Here is a 27011-nt window from a genome sequence, read left to right as displayed (position 1 = left end):
CTGCACCGGGCTGGCTCCTCGGGTTTCTCACATTAAACGCATCCTTAATATCAAGATGTGTCAGTCGGGCTATGGCAGCCAGCGGGGCTTCCGCTACCGCTCAGCGCGCCCTGGCGTTCCCTGACAAACCACCTGAAATGAGAAGATGCCCGTTCGGTTTTGACTGTGCTGTAAAACTATTCTTGCATCTTTCCAAAGACTTAATATGTCTTTTTTTCTTTTTTCCTATTGCTGGTGTAGAATACTAAAAGCGGTGTGAGTGAGCAGTCTCGGTGCCAGCAGATCACTTCCATGCTGCCCAGCGCGGATTCTGTTCGCTGAGAGGCAGGCGTTACCTTGCTCGCATCCGTGAGTTTGTGTGTACGTGCTATGTACATGCACACGCACCTCTTCTTTGTTTTGCTCTCATAACAATAACCCGCCCTCAGTATCTCCGCCAATAAGGAAAAATAAAACACTTTTAGAAGACAAATGAGGAACAGAAGGGTTTCGCGATCAGATGCGTAATGAGAAAGCAAAGCCTGATTTCCTCTACGAAGAGTTATCACTCTGTATTTAGTTCCTGACTGTCATGTTTTTAGGGATGGTGTTCGCAGTTAGCTTGGGTATGAGCAGTTTGTCCTTTAACTACTAAAGCTTGGAGCATTATACTCCTCTTAAGGATGGAGTTCCAGACACTGGGCCAAACACTGGTCATTTGATCAAATGTGATTTGATCACATTTGTAAGCAATATGCCCACATTCCCTCTGTCCCACAAATGCTAACAGGTTCTAACATATGCAGAAAGGGAGAAAAAATCTGGATGTTGCACATTCAAGGAGCTCAGCTCAAGGTCATAAGAGTCTTTTTGAGTTGCAGAGTATCTACAACTATCAGTTGCTTTAATTGTCTCTAAGGATTTCAGGTTTGATACCCCAAAATGATTGACATTTTTTAAATGTAGGCTTTTTGTGTCCTAATGCTGTGTTGTTTGCAAGCAAATACTGCATTTTCACACCTGGCATCTTCAATTTCATCCATCAATACAAATGCTGATTCTGAGAATTACTTGAAGTCAACCAATAAAACTCCTGTGGACTTCAGTGGGCATAGGAACAATCCAGTACCTTAACAAAACAAAACAAAACAAAACAAAACAAAACAAAACAAAACAAAACAAAACGACATGTTTTCAATAGCTGATATACAGCACAAAATATTCAATTGATTGGTTTAGGTCATTAAGCACAAGGATGAATGTTCAAATTATCCAAATTAAAAATGAGTCATTTTAATATGAAACCTCCTGAGTGGCAAGTTTTCAAACTACAATATTATCTTGGTGAATACTGCCTCAATCAAACCTCATCCCTGTTCCGTAATTGCTCCACAGATGCATGTTATCGCCCTCAGGCAGCAACAAGGGCAACTTCAAATTTAGCACGTCAGGTCAAGGGCAACAGTTCCCCTCCTGAGCTTAGTTTCTAGCGCTGGCTCGGCAAAATACTCATAAAGAATAAAAGAACAGTAATTAAAAATATCAATAAACAACACCTTGAAAGACTGCCATGGGGGGTGGGTGGGCGTGGACTATCCTCATTTTATGAATGGGAGAATCCAGGCAAAAAGATAGGAACTTGGGAATAGAGAAAATTAAGTCTCCAGGCAGGGCTGGAAAGAAAACACAGAGCTGTGCACTCCTATCCGCCACAGCACAGATCCCTCAAACACAGCCCATGAGCTCCTACCTGTGGCCTGGGAAGCCTCAAAATACAGCTCACAACAAGATGTAACATAAGCCATCCTTGACAGGACTAGCTCGTTCCAGAGGCCGAGGCAGCGATGGTCTCCGTTTCAGGAGTGCCTTGCCCATGAACCGCTGTGCAGTCCCCAGCCTGAGGGGTAATCAAAAAATTGCCCTGCCTGAATGGACAAAACGCTGGCAGTTCTGGCATGGGGGGCATGTATTGTAAATGCACACAGAGGACTTCCCAAAGGTATTTTATGCCCTTTTGCAGTGATGAGATGATTAAATCTATAGTTCTTGTTCTACCACTCACTGCAAAATATGCTCAGCATTTAATTTTCTTTTCATTTCTGCAATGTTGCATGGATGCCGAAATAATCAAGAGCTGTAATAGCAAATCAAGAGGCTATAGCATAAATCTCATTATCACAGAATACGTTTGGCTACTGTGATCCATTCTTTGTATATAAAGCATTGTTGCAATGTTGATTAACAACAGTTAAAAACTGTCACAAACACTGAGACAACAGCCAGTGTTAACCACAGGAGAAATGCATTAACTGGGATGAATAGGGACATGCATTTACATTGGTTGTTTTTACACAAATATAGAATTGCATCACTGCATACTCGCTTTTTTGCATGGCATGCGAAGTTTTCAGGGGCTGCGGCTAGATCGTGTGCTTTCCAATGCACTTACCAATGTCATCCACGAAAAAGTGGTTTTAAATGACCAAAAATAAAAGGGCAGAGAATTCTCAAGTGAGATCATCAGGTATTCTGGTTGCCTGCACATATGCAAAGTTTCTAGTGACCTTAGCAGCAGTTACATAAGCATATGGAGAGAAAAACAAACTCGTATTAAATGCTGTAACACATATGGTCTCCTGACAGGATGTTCCAAGCCATGCAGTGATTTTACAGTCCATATGCACCGTACAGCAGTTCTTTGGTCTCAAAGCGGGAGTCAAAAATAGCATATCAGCATGAACTCTACATTCTTTGTCTTTTATGGGCAGTCTGCATGTTAATATTGAAATACATAGTACACTGTGGCTAGCTGCTTTTAGCAGCAAAAAAAATGCCACCTACTTGGGACGATCTTACTAGCCGATAACATCACATACGACATATGATATGTAAAAAACCCCATCATTTGGAGTAAATATTTTCCTGGGGTATGCCATGAAGCACTTTAAGGTAAGGAGCAATTTTATTTTGTTAGGGCAGGGAGTACCCGGACAGCGTGGAGGGACCACCCTTCTGAATGGGGAATAAAAGGGAATACGTCACTTGGGCTATCTAGGGCCACATGGTGTAAAGACACCAAACCTCTCCTTTCCAGCCTCAAAGCTGAATCTCATCAGAATCTCACCCCGGGATGAGACTGCCAAAGGATGCCAAAGGATAGAGAAGCAGTAGTTGTGCCAAAGCTAAGAATTCTGGGTTTTAAGTATGTCCGTCAGCTATGTAAACTCAGAGTGCTATTATTAGCTGAATCTCATCAGAATCTCACCCCAGGATGAGATGGCCAAAGGACGTAGACGCCCTAGTCGTTCCGAAGCTAAGCTTTCTTGGGTTTAAGTATGTCTGTCGGCTGTATAAACTCAGAGTGCAATTGGCTGTCATATTTCGGTCGCACAAAAGATCCAACGACCGAACCGAGCCCAGCAGTGGACACTCGAGGAGTCACCCGAAGGTGGTGTTCCCAGGGTGACCTGTCCCCGTGCGATGCCCTCCAGCGTGACGCCCTGCGCTGACACCGCAGCCACGGACCTGCCGGGTGGCGGCCTGGGCTGGGTGGGAACCACACCAAAAAACGCCTTTCCAAACCCAACACCGCAAGCGCGTCGCGAAGGCAGCCGCATCCCCGACAGCCCGGCGCTGCCCGTCCCCGGCCAGGGGAGACTTCGGGGCGGCCGCTCTCCGCGCCCCTTCTGCCGCCGGGGGCGGAGGGGGGGGGGGGGAGCGGGGCGGCGGGGCCGGCCGAGCCTCCGCGCAGCCGGGACGGGCGGCAGCCCCCCCCCTCCCCGCCACCGCCGCCGCCGCCGCCGCCGCGGGGAGCAGCGCTGCGCGGTGCCGGCGGCCTCCGCGCCATGCGGGGGTTGCGCGGGGCGCGGGCGGCGCTGGCGCTGCTGCTGGCGGCGGCGTTGGCCCCGGGGCCGGCCCGGCCGCACCCGCAGTGCCTGGACTTCAAACCGCCGTTCCGGCCGCCGCGGGGCCTCGCCTTCTGCCGCCGCTACACCGACTTCGGCTGCTGCGACCCGCGGCGGGACCGCGCCCTCCTCCAGCGCTTCTACCGCCTCAGCGCCCGCCTGGACGGGCCCACCTACGCCGCCTGCGCCGGGCACCTGCAGGACCTGCTCTGCCAGGTGAGGCCTCCCGGCCCGCCCGCCCGCCCGCCTGCCGCACGGGGGGGCCCGGGGGGCTTCTGCTGCACTGGGGGGTTCCCGCTGCACAGGGGGCTACGGCTGCACAGGGGGCTCCTGCTGCACAGAGGGCATCAGCCACACAGGGGGCTTTGGCCACACGAGGGACTTTGGCCGCAGAGGGGTGTTCCACTACAGAGGGGGCATCAGCGGCACCGGGGGCTTCAGCCACACAAGGGACTTCAGTCACAGAGGGGACTTCCGCTGCACAGGGGGCTTCAGCCGCACAGGGGGTTACAGCCACAAAAGAGAATTCCACTGTGCAGGGGACATCAGCTGCACAGGGGGCTTTGGCCACACAGGGTGCTCCTGCTGCACGGGGGGCTTCCGCTGCACAGGGGGCATCAGCCACACAGGGGGCTTTGGCCACACAAGGTACTTGGGCCACAGAGGGGTGTTCCACTACAGAGGGGGCATCGGCTGCACTGGGAGCTCCAGCCACACAAGGGACTTCAGTCACAGAGGAGTCTTTCACTGCACAGGGGGCATCAGCCGCACAGGGGGCTTTGGCCACACAGGGGGCTCCCACTGCACAGAGGGCATCGGCCACACAGGGGGCTTCGGCCACAAAAGAGAATTCCGCTGTGCAGGAGACACAACTGCACAGGGGGCTTTGGCCACACAAGAGACTTCCACTGTGCAGGGGGCTTTGGCTGCACAGGGGGCTATGGCCACACAGGGGGCTTCCACTGAGCCAGGGACATCAGCCACAAAGGGGACTTTGGCTGCACAGGGGCATTCAGCCCCTGCTGGGTGCTTTGGCCACGCAGGGTGCTCTGGCCCAGGCAGGGTGCTTCAGCCCCATCATGGTGCTTTGGCCCAGGTGTGGGTGCATCCACCCGTGCAGGGCTGCATCAAGCCCAGATATGGATGCTTCAGCCCAAGCGTGGATGCATTGGTCTGGGGGGGGTGCACTGGTCCAGCCACTGGTATGTTGAACCTCACAGTGGTGCACGAGCCATGACATGGGCACCTCAGCCCAGGAATGACTGCATCCACCCATGCAGGGCTGCATCAGCACAGGCACAGGGGCTTTGGACAACCCGGGGGGGTGTGAACCGTGGCATTAATCCAGGTGGGGGTACACGGACCCCCCCCAGGTGCATCAGCTGTGGCATTAGTGCCTGGGCCCTGTCAGGGGTGCATTGGCCCACGTACAGGTGCAGCAGGGAATGAGTGCAGCAGCCTCGACACGTGCTCCCAGGCGCTGTGAGGAGCGCTTCTCCATCATCAGTTTTCCCAGTGGACTTTTCCGCCTCTGTTGTTCTGCTTTAATTTATGAGCGGCAGTGCTCTGAGATGGGTGTGTGGGCAAGTTGCAGACTCCCCTCACCCTGCCAGAGTTGGCTCCTTGGACTTGCTGAAAAAACTCAGGAGGGGACCAGCCTGCACAAAACATGCCCCTTGTTATGCCTGACTCATGGGACCAGGTGTTTTTTGTACTGGGTTACAGCATCCTGAGATGCTTTTAGTATGTGCCAGGTGCTAACCGTCATGACGATGGGTGCAGAGTAACACCTGAGGATGTGGCCTGGAAACCTTTGAGGTGGCCATCTGCACAGGGGAAATGTCACAGAATCACAGAAGGGTCAGGGTTGGAAGGGACCTCTGGAGATCACCTAGTCCACCCCCCCTGCCAGAGCAGGTTCACCTACAGCATCCACATGAGGTGGATGCTCTGTGGCCAGATATAAAAGGACGATCACAGTCTGCGCAGAGCAAAGCGTCTGACCCTATCGTCAGCGCTGGCCTCGTAAGTATGAAAATGCCCCTGAGACAGAACAGTGGCAGCTCTGTGCTGTGCAAGTGTAAATCTTAAATTAATTCAGACAGTGGAGTCTCGTCTGCTGTGCTCAGAAGGGATCAAAGTGGCTTTGCAGAAATCCTGCTCTTAGCAATTTGCAGGGTACCTCTTGTGCTCCTGAAAGCGTGAAGAGAAAGACAACTCTTTTCCACAACAGCTTCTAGAGATTTGACTTTTATTTCATCTCACATTGTACTGGAAGCAAAAAAAAAAAAAACAAAACCCTTTGAATATATTCCTGAAGCAAGCAGTGTCCAAAAGTCCATTTGCAGATAGGAAATCAGTTAGCAGCGGCTGCTAAGCGCTCTTTCTGCCTCTGGAAGCGATAAGTAAGTCTCCTGCATACATCAGAAACCCAACCATTGAAAATTTGTTTAGAAGTTTAGAAGCAGTGAAATATTTCAGTGTGGGAAAAAATGATTCACTGAACTGTTCTGGTGAGCTCACTGCATCACCAGCCCAGCCGCGGTTACAAACCACTGCCTCTGGCCATGCGAGCACGAAATGGAAGTTCAGGCATTGCAAGCCGGGACACTCCGCTTCCATTCATTCATTATAGATACACTTTATATCCTAGACCTGAATTAATAAGTGGGTTTCTGTGGCTTACTTAGCACACTTCTGTCTCCTTCTGCACACAATTCGTGATTTCTCTCAAATGCGATCAAATTATTTTGACAAGTGTCTCGGCTTGTACTTCTGGTGAGGATTCCTACCTTCTCTTAAATTGTGATTTGCTATGTGGTGCTCTTTCTGTTCCTTGCGGAAGGGCAAGTGGAAGAGCAGAAACATCCTTCCCCCAGTACTGCCCATCACCCCCCAGCCCCAAAATAGCATTTCCCCCCACTCAGAAGCAGGCTGAGAGGATGCCTTTGGCCACGGGGGAGAGGAGGGCTGCGGTGGGACATCCCCCTGCATGCCCCACAGCCTCAACACCCGGGGAGTATTTTGATGGGGACAGCAGGTCTCGGGGACATGTGTGGATGTGGATTACTGTGTGGTGGGATGCAGGGCACCAAACTGTGGGAGAGCAGATGCTTCGTTCTGCGTCTCAGGGAATAGCTTGCTTAAAGGCTTGAGCTTCCAGATGGAGGGGGACAGGGAATGTCAGGGATTAAGTGCAAGTTAGGCGCTTTCCTGAGGAGCCCTGTTGCTTCCTCTCGGCTGATAGCAGCAGTAAATAAGCCATTGTTTGATGCGGGTGTTCGTCCAGATTCAGACTGTTGCAATTCCTCAGATAAATAACCGCCTCTGAATTCCTGGAACAGATAGGATGGATTTGGCTAACCTGTCTTAATGTTACTTGTTTTGTTTTCTGATGAGTTATTTTCATGGTGCAAGCTTATTCCAGCTTGTTCCAGTTGCTGATCATCTGTCCATTAGTTTCCTTGGTCTTTGGACCACATCGTAGTTTAAAATGAATGAACAGACCATGTCGTTTGGAAATGAGAATTTAGATCTGTTGGTGATGCTGGGCTGTGACCAAGCATAGCGTTTCTTGGTGTTTTGAGTTAGTGAATGTGACAAGACGATGCAAAGGGTGAAGGACCACAACATTTCATTCAGAAGCGGGGAAATTCAGGATCAGGTGTCAGGCTCCATCCCTTGTGGAATAAAAGCTGGAAGATATTCCAGATGTGTCTGGAAAGTACCCTAGACACATGCTTGGGTACTGTCTGGCTAGCGATAGATCTCTGTACATCACCGCCAGCCTAATGCCACTGTAAATAGCCCTGTGCCACCAGGAACATGCTAAGGAGTGAAGAAGCCATCCGCAACTGCTGTTGAAACACACCTGGGGCTGGGGTCAACAGCCCGCAGAGGAACAGGGAAACCATACCTCTGTGCTATTTTTAATTGTGACGCTGAAGGCAGGACATTGGTTTATAATGCCTAAGATCACTGCTTGCTTTGAAGGAGGCTCTCAGAGAAGCAGGTACACCCCGGTACTCAAGCGGTGGTCTTCCTCTCTCTGGATGTGGAACCTCCGTAGGCAGCAGCAGACTGAGCTCCTCTCCAGCCCTGCCTTCACATTCCCTTTCTGGCTCCTTTCAATTTGTATTCTAAGGCCAAATTTTCAATCATAACAACTGCATCGGCAGATATTCTTGCTCTTTCTGTCCCTGGCACACCTGGTGTCACCCAGCCCAGTGCCGTTACCCATTCTGCCCGCCCGTGTGATTTTGTGTTTCCTGTCTTGCCTAGGCTCCTTTTTACCACATTAATTGCTGCTCATTTGAAAGCATAATAGCCTTCATTTTGCAATGAATGGCTTGACATTCCAGGAGGAAAGCTTATTGTAAGCTAATGATCTGTTGTATGGCCTCTCAGTTTATTGTGGTATGTAATGGAAAATAAAATAAAAATTAAATCTTGTGTGTACTTATCAGCTAATTTACATACTTCAGTATCTTGGATGTTATATCTTTTCAGCTAGTGAATAGTGCTGTAATCTGCATTAAGAAATAGCTCCCTATAGATTTAGAAACAGCTCCCTATATTTTTTTTTTTTTTTAAACTGAGCTGGGTTTGCTTGGAGGAAATGCCATCTAGAAATTAAAAAATGCAGAATTTATTCAAGAAGGACAGTTTCTCTTCCTGCCTTTCTTGCCACAGTTATTTATCTGCTCTGTAAAAATAACAGAGCCTCAACTGAGTCATGTTATGTTATTTGGAGAGCACTTTTGAGATGCTTGCTGGGAAGATGTATTACAACTGGAAAATAGTGTATGTTTATTACAAGGAAAGTCCTTGCAAAGCAGAACTGAGTCACTTTGGTCAGTTTGTTGCTTACAGATTTACTGAATTGTGGTGTTTTTTTATCTAAGGAAAATGTGTCTGTTGGAGTTCTCGTAGTGGAGAATAGAATGAAGTATGTGAACTCGATTCAGTCCTTAGGTAGATTTCCGAGGCTGCATCTTCCACAAACTGGGGCTGTGCTGCAGCTGCTGCCAGTGGACCTTGCCTGGATTATGGCTGTTTGGTGCTCCTCTCTGAAATCCTGTAGCCTGAGCGTCCCCCGCAGAACTTGGTGACCAGTGTCACGATCATGAGATTCATTTCACCCTTTCTAATCAGGTGTATAAAGTGTCTGTAGGCAAATATCCACCAGCAAAGGCAGCTGGACCCGAACAAGGTTGGTGTATGGAGTGATAGCATCCCAGGGCTGGGTGTGCTGCGCAGTACAAAGGATGGGTGTCCTTCTCCTCTCCCCCTACACTTTCTCATCCCGCTCCTTCCAACCTGTAAATCACATCCGTGTTTGAGGTGCATGTCTGGATTGTCAGATGACGAGGTATGGAAGTCACAGGCTTTTGCCCCGCCGTCATTTCCCATTCCCTCCTCAGCCTGGAAGTGCAAGACCTAGATCTTCTTAGCTAACTCCTTGGTTTCTCTGCCGTGCTGAGGTGAATCTGCTCGTTATTTCATAGATAAAGTCAGAGCATCCAAGATAGGAAAGTCTCTTTTTCCCCATTACAATCTACTAGAGTGATGTAGCAAGATACGTGTCATCACTGGTTTTCTTGTGTTCATGCTACGGTTGGAATAAATGAGTAACAGGATGAGAAAGCCAGCTTTCAACAGGAATATTGAAGATAATTTCTGTGAATGCTAAGATAAACCTCAGTTCTAAGATCTTTTCCTCTGTTAATATATCTTCAGAATAACCCACAACATATGTTGTAATTAAGGTGAAATTCCTCCAATTAGTATTGCTGCTCAGCTGTTTCAAATCTGCTCCAAGAAATGGCTTGAGGCTTTTTTCTCTCTCCCTCTAGGAATGTTCTCCATATGCAGCTCACTTGTACGATGCCGAGGATCCCTCCACCCCCGTGCGGACGATACCAGGACTTTGCCGAGACTATTGCCTGCAAGTGTGGCAAAAATGCCGCTCCATTTTTCGCTATCTCTCTGCAGACCAAGAGTTAATTGCACTGGAGAACAACGTGGCAAAATTCTGCCACTACCTGTCCTTGGAGGACACCGACTACTGTTTTCCACATCTGCTGGCTAACCAGAACCTTAACCAAAACCTGGGGTTGGTGACCGCCGACGCGGAGGGCTGTCTCCAGCTCTGCCTCGTGGAGGTCGCCAATGGGCTGTGCAATCCCGTTGCGATGGTGCACGCCAATGATGGTACCCACAGGTTCTTCATTGCGGAGCAGGTTGGCCTGGTGTGGACCTACCTCCCCGATCGATCCAGGCTCGAAAAGCCGTTTCTGAACATCAGCGAAGCCGTACTTACCTCACCTTGGGAAGGAGACGAGAGAGGTTTTCTAGGTATTGTCTTCCATCCTAAATTCAAATTTAATGGTAAAGTGTATGTCTACTATTCAGTTGAAGTTCGTTATGAAGAGAGAATCCGAATCAGTGAGTTCAGAATTTCTCCTGCTGACATGAATACTTTGGACCATGGTTCTGAAAGGTATTGTACACACATTTCTCTGGCAAATGTATTTAAGATCTCAGAAGGCAGCTTGTGCATTTCTAAAGGCTATTAATGAATGAGGCTTATTTAGCTTAATATTGTTCTTGCATTCCAGTGCGGTAGGAAGTTAGTCCAAGTCCATGTCTAGCAAGTTGAGGTAGAGAATATTCCTGTCCTCCGTGGATGAACTGCAAGTGCTCAGGGATCAATCTTCTGACATTTCTCAGTTCTGGTACGTCAGAAGATTTAACTGAACATTGATTAAACATTCTTTACCGTTAGTATTTTGGGGGTTGTTTTTCGGTTGGGTTTTACAAATTACAATATCAAATTAGATAAAATGCAAACCACTGTGTATTACTGAGTGCATTTTGACTGGAAATTTAATTTGTTTGAGTCTGATCCTGCAGTTGATCCACATTAGTATGCACAGATAATGAGAGGTTTGTTTGTGGAGTCAGTCTATGGATTTATAACCTGTTGCAGAACCATGTAATAGAACCACTGTTTTAAGAACCCTTGAATATTATTAATGTTCAGATTTTTGCTTGGTTACGTGGGTTATATTAGGGGCTTTCCAAATACTCAGCAGTGGAAGATTCTAGATCAAAAGTGCACGTAGCCTAATGATAGAAAGGGGATGATGGTTTCTAAAGCAATTACAGCAATTCAATGTAACGAGGCCTGTAGCTGACAGGTAAGGGGAATTGAAATGCGGTCCTCGGGAAAGCAAGTCAGGAGCTTAAACCCGCAGATGTCAGGGCCCATGAGCTGTCTTGTTTAAAAATCCTCAGGCTCTATGTTTGTAACATTTTCTGTGCTTATTTAGCTGATGGTTAGTACGGTGAAAGCTTAAGAAAACAAAATTGCGGTCCTGTTGTGCTTGTGTAGGCACGGGTCCCACTGACTTCATCCTGAGATGCTGCCCAAGAGGGAGCTCGGGCCGACACGTGGTGTGTGTTGCCTCAGCGGGAAGGCGTGTGTCTGTTTGTCCGCAGATGTTTGCTCAACATGTTTTGTTTTCTTCCATCTTCTTTGGGAGGTTGAGGAGGATTCACCTTTGTGTCCGTTCAGGATCCTCCCTCGCTCCTGCTGCCGGCTGGGTGGAGTCTGCGCTCACACGCAGTTATCTTAGAGGTGGTGATGTGTAGCAGAATAATTACATAGTTGGGTTTCTTCCCGCAATTTACAATCTGACCACAAACTATCCGTACTTTCAGAAAGGAAAAAAAACTCGCTAAAAATGAGGGGGTATAAGTGATTATTATCATTTGGTTTTGCAGTTATTAAGAGGCACTGTCAGCATGAAATCTGGACTTTTTTTGAAGCTGGAGTAAAATAAACTTCAATTATTAGACCTGGGAAGCTCCACTGCATGTATTTGTGGCTTTACTTTTCTATAGAGTTATACTTTTATGTATTTCACCCATTTCTTACTACAAAAGGGATGCCAGGTGCATAAAACAAGCAGATAAAAGTAAGAGAGAGTTAGGTTTTAAAATTAAGGTAAAGGTTGTTGGTATTGCTTTGAATGACCCTTGTTAAAACGTTAATTTGTTGGTGGGGCTGCTTTTAACCACTTTTAAGCTCGTAAAGTCCTGCGTATGTAATCAGCATTTAAGGATTCTTCTCTCTTTAAGAATTTAACTATTACTTAATGTTTGAAAAGTTTTACGTTTGCCTTGAACACGCCTGTCAGGATTGTGCCAAACACTGTACAGATGCACAGATGGACTGGAGTCCTTTCTCTTGCAGTTACAGTCGCATTTAAATTGAGATGCCTTTTCTTAAAAAAAATAATATTAAAATACATTGAAAAAAAAGGTTTAACAAGGAGGAAGAAAGAATCAGAGGAAAAATATAATTAATGAAAAGTATATTCTGTCATGCGATTTCCCAGATTTTCCTATTACACAATTTGGTGTTTCTGTCATCTGGAAAATATGTTGGAATTATATAAGGTTAGAAAATCAGCTATGCCTAAACAAAATTCAGTAACGTGGATATGGAGGAACTCACATCAAAACTGATCTGTAGCTGTTCCCGTGTGTCAAGGGGCACCATTGGCGTGTCGTTGCTCTGCCCTTCGCTTGGGGCTTGTGCAGTAGGTAATGCCTCCTCCCTGTTTTCGGTCAGGATAATCCTGGAAATAGAAGAACCCGCTTCCAACCATAACGGAGGACAGCTGCTCTTTGGAGATGATGGGTATCTCTATATATTTACTGGAGATGGAGGCATGGCTGGGGATCCTTTTGGGACCTTTGGAAACGCCCAGAACAAGTGAGAACCCCTAAAACCTTGTGCGCGCCGTCTGTCTCTCCTGTCACCCTTGGGTTGAGAAGAGAAACTGGGGGAGGTAAATCGGGGGTATTTTCTGTCTCACTCGGCTTTCCTTTTTCCCTAACACCGGCACTGATGCTTGTGCACACACGTGGGGGTATAGACTCCAGTTTCCTTAGGGGAGGTTATCGAGGTGTGTTTTTTTTCCCCTGTGAGCAGCGATATCTCGCTGAGCCTTCCAGCTGTCTGCTCAGAGCCCAGTTTTCTGCAAATGGAGGGGGGGTTCCATGATATGGGAAGAGTGGACCCATCCCTACGGAAGCTCCATGCCACCAGCGTGTGTCCGCAGGGCAGCAGGCTGTGGGAAGTCAGTGCCACCGGAAGGCTGTTTGGTGGCCTGGGACAAATGAAATGGTCTTTAAATAGTTGGGTTTTTTTCAAAGATATTGAAAGGAAAATTGAAACCCTTGACTTTCCAAAAACCCATCTCTGACATTTAACCGAGGTCTAGTTTTATTTCTTTATTTTTTTTTTTCCCTGTCCTTTCTTCTCCCGATACAGATCTACCCTGCTGGGCAAAGTGCTGCGGATCGATGTGAACAACAACGACCGTGGGCCTCTGTACCGAATCCCTCCCGACAACCCATTTCTCAACGACCGTACAGCTCGCCCCGAAATCTATGCCTATGGAGTGAGAAATATGTGGCGCTGCTCTTTCGATAGGGGCGAACCTCAAACCAAGGAAGGGAAAGGGCGGCTCTTCTGCGGAGACGTGGGGCAGAATAAATACGAAGAAATCGACATCGTCGAGAAAGGGAAAAATTATGGCTGGAGGGCGAGGGAAGGATTCAGCTGCTATGATAAAAAGCTTTGTGCCAATTCTTCAATGGGTAAATAGATGTTCTCTCTAAATTACCTGTCTTGCACCTTGCAGTTTTCCGTGCTGTCATTTTTAATTCTTGCCTTCAAAGCCTGGCTGCCTGGTGGAAAACATACCTTTCTGAGATGTAAGTCTACGCAGTCTCAGTCTAGAAGGGAGCCGACTTGCAGATAAATATTGAAAGTCCAAATGTTACCATTTTTGAGTTAGGAGGAAAATGACACAAGCTAGCTGGTATTTTTCTGGGCAATCGGTGTTGTTAGTCAAATTGCTTGGTAATTCTGGGATTTAGGGGGACAATTTCATCTTTTCCACATAAAACAAGATTTCCTGCAGTAGCGAGAAAGATTTGGAGCAATTGTATTTTTCTCCGTAACTCACAAGTAATGTCCTTATTTAAAAAGAGAAAGAAACATACAGTGTAAGCTGGCCAACCAGTATGCAGACTGCCTGCTTTGCAGGTAACTGAAAGTATAGTGTATTTTTGTTTCTTCTAGCTATGACAAAAAGGAAAATCCTATTTTTTTTTAATTTTATTTTTAACTTTTCAAACTTGGATGAAGGGTATATGCTGGCTGGCTAAATTCCAGTGCATGTGTGAAGTCAGACGTGCTGGAGCATCTCCCCAGAGATCCGGGGGGCAGTGGGCTGGCACTGATTTGCCCTAGCTGAGATTCTGACTTTTTTTTCTCTTCTATGTGCTATGTGTTGTTGTTTAACTTCCTTCCTTTTATTAACTTAGTTTAACTTCCTTCCTTTTATTAACTTAGCGACAAGTACAGTGGTAGTGATTAAGTGTTTTTTATAAAAAAATTGAGAGCAGGCAGCAGGTTTTTTGCACTCCCTGTGCTGAAGCAGTTGTCAGAAAGCCCGTTTAGCGCTCTCCTGTGTGACAGCACCTGCGTGAGCATTCATGGCAAGCACTTTACTGAAGTCTCCAGGGATTCAGAACAATTTCTGATGCCGTTTGTTAGAACAGTGAAATGTCACAGCCCCTTTAAAATGGTAAGTGCAGCTGAAGTGCAGAAAACACCTGCTTTAGATGAAATGCCCTTGGAGCAAGTTCCTCTCTGGCAGAGCTGCCGGCTTTGCTACTTGAGGCATCTGCTACGTGAGCAGGGAGAAAGGCTGTGGGGAAGAGGAGAGGTGGGTACCCCGAGGAGATACCTGTAACCCAAGAGCTGCATAATAAAGGGGAGGAAGCATCCAGTGGACACCCTCAAAATAAGGGCATTTTCCTCTGTTTCGCTTTTGTCTTGTGTTTCAACTTGCATTTTACAACGAATGTGCCGGAACTACATCTTGCCTGTGCCATACCATAAATATTTGATGGCCCTTTCAGGTTAAGCTCTCCAGTCTCAGAGAAACAGCAGCTATTCCCGCTGACATCTGACATATCTTTTCATCAGTGTCTGCAGTCTGGAGTTACCCGTCTATTTTTTCCCTTTCACCACCGAAACAAAGCTGCATTGGGCAAACATGGATGCAGAAACTCTTAAGAGCCACCTGCAAATTCACAGCAAAACCAGCCAGGCTGCGTAGAAATGGGCCAGAAGCAGCACTAACAGAGCTGGGTTGTAGCGGGAGGTGAAGGGCTGAGGAGAACAGTGAGGTGTCTGGGTGACAGAGAGCGCTCAGCCTTATCAGGGATTCAGCTTATACTGCAGGTGAAACGCCAGCCAGTCTCTCTGAGCTAGCTTGTCCCTGGTTAGCGCAGACAGACAGACAGCGCTGTCAAACGTGGTTCTGGAAAGGTGGAAATCAAACTAAATATGACTCCGTTGGCACTTCGTTTAATTAGAAGATGCTCAGGTGAACCTGATTGTATCATGCTAGTCTCAGAACTATCTAGATAAACAGTTATTCTGCATCATGTGTAAAACAAGGCAAGTCACAGGTCTGTTCTCCCCTACAGATGACGTGCTTCCAATTTACGCGTATCCACACAAAATGGGGAAATCTGTTACGGGAGGCTATGTCTATCGGGGTTGCGAGTCTCCAAACTTGAATGGCCTGTACATATTTGGGGATTTTATGAGTGGGTAAGTAAATACTTAGGTGTACCCCCAGCCAAAGTCCCCCACCACTACTACACCTGCCTGCAAGTGCTCATGCAGTCTAGCCGCTGAGGAGATGCTGCTCCTTGCTGGTTGCAAGCACTGGGCAAAGCCCGACTGCTCGTAACAGAGGGTTCGCGTGGCCGGTTTTGTATAACCCCTATTCCATGGCGCTGTGCAGGAATGCAGTCTTTGCATTCCAGCAGCCTTCGATGTTGCCGGTTCACACTATGCCAGTATAAGTAAAGAGGCAATGATATGATGTTCATTTAAAGGCCTTGAACTGGTGTAAAAAAAGCATTTCAATGCATCCTAAAAAAAAAACAACAACAAAACACTCTGCTGCAATGTTTCCAGACACTGAAGATAATAAAAGAAAAAAAAATATTGTCCGGCAGTGAGCCTGCTGCAAACCGGTGATGAGGCAGGCGTGAGACTGCCTTGTTTTCCCCCCACCTCCTCTTACCCCTTGATGTATCTGCATCTCCCAGGCCTCCCCCGCAGGCAGCCCCTGCACCGCCTGCCCCGGCCGATGCACTGGTGCTGGGTGCAGGAGAGGGGCCGCAGGGCTGCCGTGAAGCCAAGTCCTCTGGATCTCTGGCAAGGTCCCCCCTGACATCCCTTAAACCCTCCCATGTAATTTTTTATGTTGCTTGTGTTTCCCCTGAAAGACAAAGTGTTGCAGGGTTGTATCATATATGTATTTTAATATTAACAGTCTTTCATTTCATGGAGAAGCTACAGTTCCTATAGTAGCTAATGCAGGTAGGAAGCATTAAAAATCCTTTCAAATGTCTGGATTAACGTTCATAAATTGTATTCTTGATTGCTTGGTGCAAGTGTTCTTTTGCCTTGCAGACGCCTGATGTCTTTGAAGGAGGACCGCGCCACCGGAGAATGGCAATACAGTGAAATCTGCATGGGGACGGGACAAACGTGCATGTTCCCTGGGCTTATCAACAACTATTATCAATACATCATCTCCTTTGCTGAAGATGAAGCAGGTAATTTTGCATCGCACTGAATGCCGTGCTTGTGGTTTTTCTTCGGAGTAAAACACCTGAGAACGGGTCAGAGAGGGCTCCTGGGAGGCAGCAGGTGGTGGGGAGGCAGAGCACAAGTCTGGCAGTCTTTAAAATGCCAGTGGGTGAGATTCACAGCATCTCCCAAATATGAAACCAAAATTACTATCCTAATTTTGAGGCCAGCGTGCCTTGCAGTGCCTGCGGGGGAATTGGATGGGCAGTTCCCTGCAGGACTGAGTCTGGGAGTGGTGGGTGTGCTGCTGCCTGCACCCCTACCCTCTGGAGGGACAGGGGACAGCAGGGGACAGATAGAGTACAGCACAGCTTAGAAGAGAAGCTTCATTCTTCGCAGTGCCGTGGTGTGGGGAATGGAGGCCCTGAGGGACTGAGAAGCTGTTACCCAAGTGAGAGCAAGTCTATGCTCTTGGCTAGTGAAGAAGGCTATTAATGGATATCCGTTATTAATGGATACAGGAAAGCAGATGTAATGAACAGTAATTATGAACCTGCTCACCCTGGCCTGGAATATTTTTACCTCTCAGGGCAAAGCAGAATGAAAGCCCTACGTTATGTCTCGAGTGAGGCATCAGCAAAAGGCTGCTTAAGCCAATATTTTATTAGTGCCAGATGAGATTTTGCCTTGCATAAGACTGAAGGATGCAGTGCCAGTGGAGCTTTGCATAGCTGTGTTTTTAAGACTGGACACATTTTGCTTTCTAGGAGGGAGATGCTGCAATTTGAAAAGGAGGAAATAGCGAGTGCCGGGGTGAAGGCTGGTGGTCTCTCCCTTTGCTCGTACAAGGGTATGGTTAATTGCCCAGTCTTGCAGGGGCGCAGGCAGAGAGTGCAGCCCCTGGCTGGGAATGGGGAGAGGATGAGCCCCGCGATGTTTAGCCCTATTGCTAAGTAGCCTCATGTGTGACGCAGCAATGCAGGAGTTTGTGTTCTGCCCCATTGCAGGGAGTGTCTGGCTCATCGTCACAACCACCCATTTCCAGAATGCTCCAGTCTTTAAATGTCTGTTTTTCCTGCAGATTATGTCAGGTGTGGATGTTGCATGTGTGCCTCGCATATCATATAAATGCAAATTTTATCACATAAATGCAAATAATCCTAATTAGGTATTAGCTCAAAAGTTTGACTTGGGAGTTCTATCTTTTTTGGAGTTAAAATCCATTTTCTTCAATGCTTAATGTTCATGGAAGGTAGAACTGTTTCACAGTGCTGTTGTGTGAAGGATATCTTACCCTAAAATCAGAGGAACTTAGTCTAAATCAGCTTTATGCCAAGGCAGAGGGCTGCCAAGTGCAATATCAAGCTGTTAATTGCAGCCCTTGCTCATGCGCCTGGGGAGCAGCATCTCCCTTGTCCTGCCCCCGTGGGCAGAGCCTGTGCAAAGGAGGGGGTGAACTGCTGGCCTTCTGCCCTGCGCTTTTCACACGTGCTTTGCATAGTATAATAGAGCTGGGTGGAAATTTGGGCCGGTGTCTGTTCTCAGAGGTATTATTTGCCCTGTGTTTGTTTCATTACAATGGAAAGAAATCTGTTGATAACAGTTTAATGAGTTGTCTTTATCTGCAGTGAACAGTCTTCTCTTGTACCTTTTTGCTGTGCCGGGAATCTCATTTCATACAAGTTTTATCACACGGTTTATTTTAAGAAGCTTTTCTTCACGGAAGCGTTTGGTTTTTGGGGTTGTTGCTCTGATGAGTGTTAATCTGGCTGGTGCAGTGGATGTATTTATGCCGTGGGGACACCTACGTTTTTTGGCTCACGGCACAGCTGTTACAAAGCCAGCAGCCCTGTTCCCTGGCAGCTGAATATGTTGGGGACACCCCAAGCACTGTGCTGTGTCTGCGGGGCACACGTGTGAAATAACCCGTGTGCTTCAGGGCCGGCGTGTTCTTATTCCTGCCTGATCTTTCCTGGGAAAGAGGGGTGGGATGTGAAGGGCACATTGCTGCCAGGTGTTTCCCGTCCTTGTTTGGATCAAGGCTGCCTCTGGCCTGTGGTTAATGGAGCCCACCAGAAAAAGGAAGACACCAGCCAGGGGTGGCCAGGGGTGGCCGGTTTCTGCTCTGGGAGCATCTGGAGAAGCTCGTCCTGTGGCAGCACGGGAGAGCAGGGAGGAGGAGGGAGGCTCAGCAGCCAGCAGGAGCTGCCACCGACTGCCCACATTTCCTTTGCTCGCTTTGACCTCTCCACTCCTTCCCCTCTTCCCTCTGGGGTACCCACAGGAGGCCCAAAGAAATATGCCTTGCTCACTAAGCAGGTCTCTGTTGCCTCTTTTTCTTCCTTTTTTTTTTTTTTTTTTAAATATTGCAAATTTATTTTTTCTCCCCAACACTTTTCATTCCACCGCTCAAGCACTTGAGGTGGCAAAAGGGAGAGTGCCTGAGCGCTTATCTTGGCCTCCCCTGCACAGCAGAAAGAGAGGGATGGAAATGCGGTTAAGAGAAAAATACATCAAATAAATGGTGATGGAAAACGTTTGGCTGAAGGTCGAGCCCTACCCATGTGACCTGACGGAGCTGTGACAAACCAGATGCCTTTCTCATGGGATACATCTCACTTTGTGAGTGTGCTAGAGAAAGCAAAAGCAAAATCTTGTTCTGTAATTCACCCCAAAGGAGCGCTTCATCCAAGAAAGCAGAAGACAGTGTGAAGAGAATTCCCTCTCATTTTATTTTGACAAAGGGAATTCAAGGTTTTTCTGTTTTGTGTTAGTGAAGCTAAAGGACACAGAGTCACACTGAGATGGCAGCTGAACACGCAGTGGAAATTTGTCAAACTAATATTTCATGACAATATGTAAAAGCTCCCACTCACTAAGAGTATTTTATGCCACTGGACTGCAGTTGAACTCTCACTACAAACCCAGGTACAAACCTGCCTCGTTTCCTCCAGTAGCCCAATCTCCAGGTTGGTCCCAGGTTTCCTGATGCTCTCTGAGCTGCGATGCAGAGTTAATGCCCTTGTGCCGTACAAAACAGAAGCTCCGTGGAGTGTTTTCATGGCTGTGTTTGCTTTTTTTTTCCCAGGGGAACTTTACTTCATGTCTACCGGCGTACCAAGCGCCACGGCTCCCCATGGAGTAGTGTACAAAGTGGTGGACACTTCTAGGTATGAGATGTTCTTGTTGCAAAGCCTAAGCGTGGTGCAGTGTGTCCAAGTATGGATGTGATGAATGATGCTGACTAACTGGCTCCTCTCCCATGCTGGGCTCTTCTCCCACGCTGGGCTCCTCTGTGGAGCTTGATCAAGGAATAGCTGGAGCAACCTGTGGTGGGTCTGCTTTGCTCCCACAGTCATCGGAGTCTACGTTGCCTGGTGACCACCAGCTTGTTTGTTATGGGGCCTGTTGGTGTTATATGGCTTAGGAGATTTGTTCCTGAAAGCTAGAGGAGTGTGTTATGGGTGGCTTGTCTTTCTCAGGCAAAGTTTTTTTAGATTTCTGCCTAGAAGGAGGCAGTTTTTCTCAAAATGTTTATTCTCAGCTCCTCCCCATCCCTTGAAGCTGGCTGTACCTGCCATGCCCAGGCAGCTGCAGCCAAAGCTGGCCCAGGGTGACCTGCAGTGCTTTCTCAGGCAAAGCAGAAACGAACGGCAAAAAGTAAAATGCTTTTTGTGTTTTAAGCTGAAAAATGGCTCAGACAAGGAGCTGAACCCACTGTTACACCTTCTGGATCCCACGTGCACATATCTTCAGACTGCGCAAGGCAGGGAATAGCTGCTTCATGGGAAGACTTATAGCTGTTTTTTCCATCTTCCTGTTTTTTAAACATTACTATTATTGGCAAAACACCAAAATACTTTCAGCCAGACATGGAGAGTGAGACTTTTGTAGCTTTCCTTTTTTTTAATGGATTAAATGTACAGCTTTAGCTATCTGAGCATTTTAAACCAAACCACTTCTCTGTTTTGTGTTGGAACCAGATCCCAAAGTTAACAGCCCCCAGAGCTGATGCATGTTTTCCTCCAACTCTCCTTCGTCAGGAGCATTTTCCATTATCTAACACAGCAGAAGAGTTCCTGTAAACTCTGTATTAAGAGGCCACTATTACGCAACCTTTGCAAAAATAAAGCAAGCAGAAGTCAAAAGAAAGTCATAAGTTTAAGTTTAAAAAGAAGTTTCTTTAGCGTGCCGAGTACAGCAATATGAATAAGGAAGAGCTCATAGGAAAATTCATAAAAGTAGGGAATGTCCCAGTGGCAGTAGTTGAGAGGAGAGCTCTTTGCCTTTCACAGAAATGCAAATGCAAACAGTCCTAATTACAAAGGAGTTATACCCTCCAAATGCAAACATCATGCATTTTTGAACCAGTTTGAAAACCTCTGAAGAAGGCTGCAGATTAATGAGCCAGCCAGCACAGGAAAAAGTGATGATGAACTGGATATAACTTCGCAGAAGTGAGAGATACCTCCGTGGCAAATAAATTCATGTCAAAGTAATGCATCATACTAAGAGGAAGCCTCTGTAGGAGACACTTAGAGCTCTTGTTTGAAACTACTGCATTTTTGGTACTACTTTTGTAGTGGTTAAACTTTTGTTGGGGCTTTATGTACAAATAATAGTGTGTTATTTTGCTTCTCTGAAGACAGCCTGAAAACTTGCGTACACGTGACCTTTATGTCAGATGTTCAACACATACTGTCTAGTTTTGTGATTTTTGTTTTCAGTTTGATTAATCCCTTTCTGTAATGCTTGAACCTGCCACTGTTTTGTTTCCTTAATGGATTCAGCAATGGCAAGTGAGAACAGAGCCAGAGGACTCCACTGCCTTGTGAATATTTGGACTTTGATCAATGGAGATATGTGATTGTTTAATTATGTTCTCTGCTGTAAGGTATTACTTGAGTCACTTACCCAGATGTTTGTTTTTTTTTTTTTTCCAATGAGCATTACATTCATTGAAGAGCAATGGGAAGCAAAGACTCACCATGCCAGGGGAAAGGAATTAATTGTGCACTGTGTGTGTCCCTTTTTGTGCAGGAGAGCACCACCAGGAAAATGCCGAGTTGAGCCATCGCCAGTGAAAGTAAAAAGCAAGCGCATCCCGTTTGTGCCAAAGGAGAGTAAGTGTCACTGTTGCTGTTGATTACTGGTACACGTGTGCTGGCAGTAAATATAAACTCCAGGCTTGCAATATCTCTGTCTGTGTGGAGACCACCCAGAACTTCACTCTTCAGAACATCCTCAAAATTAATTCTTACCAGCTGTTTTGGCTCTGAAGAGTCGGTGCAAAAAAAGGCATAAGGCATTTCCCCGCTGCTGCCGGTGTGAAATCTTCTCTGTAGTTTCTGGCACTGCACATTTTCCCTTTTCCATGCTACATCGTACCTGTTTCATTACCACCAACTTGGTTTCCCTGTAACTCTTTCTGTACTGAGATCCTGTGCTCAATGGTGCTTTTCAGTGATAAGTGATTTTTTGCAGTGCTTTCAGGTAGCGAGGAGCACTTCAGGAGCTGAAGGATGTGATGGCTACAGGGTTGGGAAATAGCGCATTGAGCAAGGTGAGGGCTGAGTCATTGTTAGTTTTAAGCGAGAGAATATAGGATAAGAAAACGATCCCAAAAGAATCAGTGTGATCAGGTGAACTTCTGGCTTATTGAAACCCTCCAGGGCTTTTTGATTGCTTCATACTGAATGAAGTATTGTACTGCTAAAGCTGGAGTAGTCAACAATGCAGCTGAATCTGCAGCAAGCCAAGTGCTATTTATGTTAAATGCAAAACGCTAAACATGCCATTAGGATCTCAAAATCAGATTAGGCAGCATCACCTTTCTTTCCCCTGAGCGTTTTGTTTACACGTGTAAGTACCTAGGCAGTACTCTAACAACTTTGTCATGAAGTTAATATTACTGTAGGATCTCTAATGTCAGAACACTTTTATTTAATTTTTAATTACATTAATCATGTTGCACTGCATTTGAGTCATTTACAGTTCCTACAGCTTTGACTTCAGGGAAGAATGAGGGCACTCACCACCTTGCAAGATTTAGACTTTAAGGTGGAACAAGATCTAAGGCTAATTATTAACTGTTGACATGCCTGAGCACTCAGCACATCTTCAGAAACATTCTGCTTTGCAAGCTGTGCACGCAGTTTCCAAATACTATTAACTTGCTTTGTGCTCAACCATCTTTGTCTCTGTTTCTGCCTATGCATTATTCTCTATGCAAGTCCAAAGTCCAAAGTCCAGATTTTTAAAGTACACATATAAGTAAATCTTTCAGGTTTGTTTACAAGGTAGTTTTCATCATAAAATAAAACTTAGGAACAGTGCAACAGATTCTCCTAAGTGTCTCAAGAACTAAATTCCTGTGTAGGTGAAAACCAAGCGTGAAGATGTTGATTCAGAAACATGCAAACAGGATGTGTAGCTGTAAATATTTTGTTGGTTTTTTGTTAGTGTTTAGCGTGAATATAACAAAATCGCAGAGGCATGCGGATTGCATTAGCTGGACGAGTGCATTTGTTGGAAGTGTATTTAATAAATAGCTTGACGAAGAGTAATATATAATAACAACTTGATTCAGTGAGGTGAAAAGCACTCCCAGGTGACCATTAGCTTTCATGCAGTCCTACACATCATTATATGAGTTCCATGATTTTTAAGTGCTTTGACAGATCAACTCCAGCAACTGAAGTGTGTGCAGGTAAGGCTTTCACATTTGTGTCTTGCCTTCAGAACCTCAGCTTCTAAAGAAGGGAAATATTTTCATGCCACAAATACAATTCCTCTCTAAACTGCATTATTTGGTAAAACTGGACCGCTGCAAGCCTTTGTCTTTTGGGGGCAATAGATATTAAGCACAAATAAGACAGTTATATTTTAATTCGTCTCTGTACTACAAAGCAAATGATGAATGAGAATGGATAAATCTAGGATTTAATTCAAAAAGTCATGATGTCTTTGCAAATGTATGTGACACCATCCCAGCTCAGTAGATTGTTATTCTGAGTAATTCTAAATTGCTTCCTTCTGACAAGCTAAAACTTATTTTTAAGCTAAAAATAGAGCACATGTGAATAAGCAAGTCCAGTAATGCCTGGAAACTGTGACAGCAAAGAATTTTCAGCTCTTCAGAGTTCAAGGCTCTTTTATTTTTTTTCATAAGGAAGAAAAAACCCAACCCCAAATCCTGTTTTATGTGTTGTCCTGGCAACTCCGTTCCTTTTGCACATTCCAGTTGCCAGAGAGAATTGATTTTGAATGTTCCTGATTTCAGCTTCTCTGAATAAAGCATCTGGCCCAGTGGGGAGGCCGGCGCTCTCGTTCTGGTAACGATCCAATCATTAGTAAGGAAGAGAAGAGCAAAAATAGTGCCTGTCTTTAAAATGCTTTCAGCAGGGGAGAAGGGTATGGAGGGGAACTCCTCTCCTGACTGCAAAACTCTAGCGCCCACCCTTTAATGGCCAGGCTGAGGTTTTACCAATAAACTGCTTGGAGTTTCCTTCTTGGGAGAGGCTTACTAGTTGCCGTGAAGCCTCGCAGTCCTCTCAGCTAACTAAAAGTGACGGACATTTTTCGCTGAGGAAATATTGGTTCACCATGAGCGTTGTCACTTCTCAACAGGATCAAGTGAGAAAATTCCAATAAATGAGTTAAATAAGTCAAAAATCAGCACTGGTTTCATATAGTTGTCTTTAAGTAGTGTCCATGGAGTGACAGACTCACAGTTTCTTGGGTTTTTCCCCCAACAGAGCTTATTGTGAAAACACCAACGCCGCGTCCCCGGCTGAAGGCCACAACTGAGGTCCCACAGGGAGGCAGGCGAGACCACGACACCTCCCACGTGCCGGCTGTGGACTGGGTGGACCAAGCCCTGCCGCCGCCGGGGAACCGAAGCAGGACACCCACCACGCCAACACCGAGCAGCAGGGCCTCCAGGCCCAGGAAGGGAGGAGGGAGGAGGGGGCAGCGCAGGAAGAAGAAACCCCCCAGCACGGCCCCGCCGCTGCGAAACGGTGACGTGCGGCTGATGGAGAAGCGGGGCCGCGGCCGGAGCTGGGGCCGGGTTGAGGTTTACATTGATGGCGAGTGGGGCACGGTGTGCGACGACGGCTGGAGCTCTCCCGCTGCCGCTGTGGTGTGCCGCCAGCTGGGCTTCCCCTACGTAGTGCGGGCAAGCAAGAAGGCAGAATTTGGGGAAGGAACCTCCCTTCGCATTCTCCTAGATGATGTCCAGTGCTCTGGGCAGGAGAAGACGCTGCTGGAGTGTGACCATGCTGACATCGGCACGCACAACTGCTCCCACGAGGAGGACGCCGGTGTGGTGTGCAGCCGGGAGGAGGTGGCAGACTGGTGACAGAGCAGCTGAGGGACTCAGAGCACATCCCCTTCTTGCCCAACCCTCTAAACCAGTGTCAGTGTTGAGGAGGGTGAGCTCTGCCTTAAGGATGCTGTGTCTGTTTGAAGGGATCTTGCTGTTTTCTTCGTGTTCATCCCCATCCATCAGCACTGTAACGAAAGAAAAAGTAAAATGAAGCAGTGACATGAGTATGTCATGGGTAGGGACTGCATTTTTATAGGGTTTTTTATAAGAAGAAAACCCCAAATATGGGCAATTGTAGATTAGAAAAAAAAAAAGATGCATCCTGTTGCCCTTTCATCTTTTGAAATATAACATTCCCCAGCCATGCTTCACAATGTTTAGCCAAACAATAAATTCCCAAATGACCACATTTCACTCTTGTTTATGGAAGCATTTGTGGTGTTTGGCTTGCTTTACCACCTGCACCTCTCAGTGGTGGTTTCTAACTATGCGCAAATCTGTGCCTTTCTTTGCTGAATGCAAAAGTAGAACTTCTGGTTAACTTTCCACGCACTAGTTTAAAGGAAAATTATTCTTCTGTAATGCTTTATATTGGTATAGGCCCCTGGGTTCTCAAAGATAACTGTGTCTAAGTGACAGGTAAATTAGAAAAAGTCATAGCGTACCGTTTGGAAAATAATTCTGCAGTTTACACTAATTTAAGTGAAAACAAAATTTGGCCTCTTTTACATGAACAGGAACATTATTTGTTATTAACCCTGAAGATACTTAGTATAAATTCCCCCACTTTCCCAAACATTGTGAAGGCATGTGGTTTTGCATTCAGTTTTCAGAGGTGTGAATGACTAGACAAGAGGTAATGTACTGGGGCAATAATCTTGTAATATTTACCCCTTTTTAAAGGATATTAAAAAAACCACAGAACTCACTTTGTCTGAAATGTGTTTTTCACCTGTGTGGTGATTGGAGACACATGTTCTCTTTTGTGGTCTCTCTGCATTTGATAGCATTTTGCCTGGTTATTTTTTTCCCCAATGTAATCAGGATAGGTTTTATCATACTGCTTACACAAGAACATAAGAAAGACAGAATGAAACAAATGTAAAATTACTACTGTGTCCAGAAAAGTTCACAAGCAAAACCTGGTCTCTAAAGCTCTTACTGAGGATATTTATTTTAATTCCCCAATTTCAAGTTGATCATGTCCTCTTAAGCCTAAAGCATTGATGTATATAGTAAATGAATTTGTTTTAAATATTTTCCCTGAACTTTCTGATATACCCATTCAATACTTTTTTGGTATTACAGAGTACTTCACTATACAAAAGCAGATGATCAGAAAAATAGCACAGTCTCCCTAGTTCTTATTAAGTATAAAGGGGAGAACAGACATCTAAAGTGCATTTTGCAAAACACTAGTCTTATTTCATTGGAAAACCTACAAATGCCATCAGGAACCAGAGTGTCATTAGGCTTTTCCCATTGCAGTGAAGGTGCAAATGCATTTGTTTAAAGTGCAGAAATTCACTTCAGGCACACAAAAACATTCAGGGAACAAGAGAGTCCTTTGTAAATTCTTCTGTTAAAAGAGTTGGCACCTGTTGAGCTGATGGGACTAGAGGTCTGGAAGAAAACAGAAAGTGGAGATGTAATCCTTCTTCTTCCAAATTCCTCTTCCACTTCTTTTGGCTCCTTAGCCAAATTGCAGCAAGCTCTCGCTGTGAGATTTTAAGGAGAATCTTGATCGTAGTTATGCTTAAAAACTTCTGGGTAGAAAAAAGGCCTGTATAACAAAAGTTACTCTAAAGGAAGGGAGATGATTCAAGGATGTCTGCCATAAACCAATTAGACAGGAATTTCACCATCATTTTCCAGGTACTTAAGTATTCTTTTTCTAATTTAACTATTAGTTATCTTACACTGCTTTAGCCCATTTGAACCTCCTGAGCATAAGCAGAGGCCACCTACCTCTTGCATGTTGCTGGTGGTGGCTGTCACCAACCCCCAGCTGGCAGTCATTCGGTGGCAGGCGGTCTCTGGTGACAGCTAAAGGCATGTGGAAACCAGCCCACAGGAGCAGCCGGCGGTAAGAGCGAGC

At 46.2% G+C, this 27011-nt stretch overlaps 1 protein-coding gene across 1 annotated transcript; it reads left to right on the top strand.

Moving 5' to 3' along the window:
* The first annotated feature begins 3788 nt into the window (after positions 1–3788).
* Positions 3789–25220, top strand: HHIPL1 (HHIP like 1). The gene is made up of 9 exons (XM_082485147.1): positions 3789–4100; positions 9740–10386; positions 12526–12669; positions 13231–13559; positions 15465–15591; positions 16465–16610; positions 19673–19754; positions 21625–21707; positions 24342–25220. Exons 1-9 carry the CDS (start codon positions 3825–3827, stop codon positions 24944–24946), a joined length of 2439 nt encoding a protein of 812 aa, XP_082341273.1. The 5' UTR covers positions 3789–3824; the 3' UTR covers positions 24947–25220.
* Positions 25221–27011: the final 1791 nt, after the last annotated feature.

Source organism: Vanellus vanellus (genome assembly GCF_965231255.1).
Source record: "Vanellus vanellus genome assembly, chromosome: 6".
In the NCBI taxonomy this organism is placed as follows: Eukaryota; Metazoa; Chordata; class Aves; order Charadriiformes; family Charadriidae; genus Vanellus; species Vanellus vanellus.
Note: the sequence above shows the minus strand (reverse complement) of the source record. Positions and strands in the feature narration are given on the sequence as shown.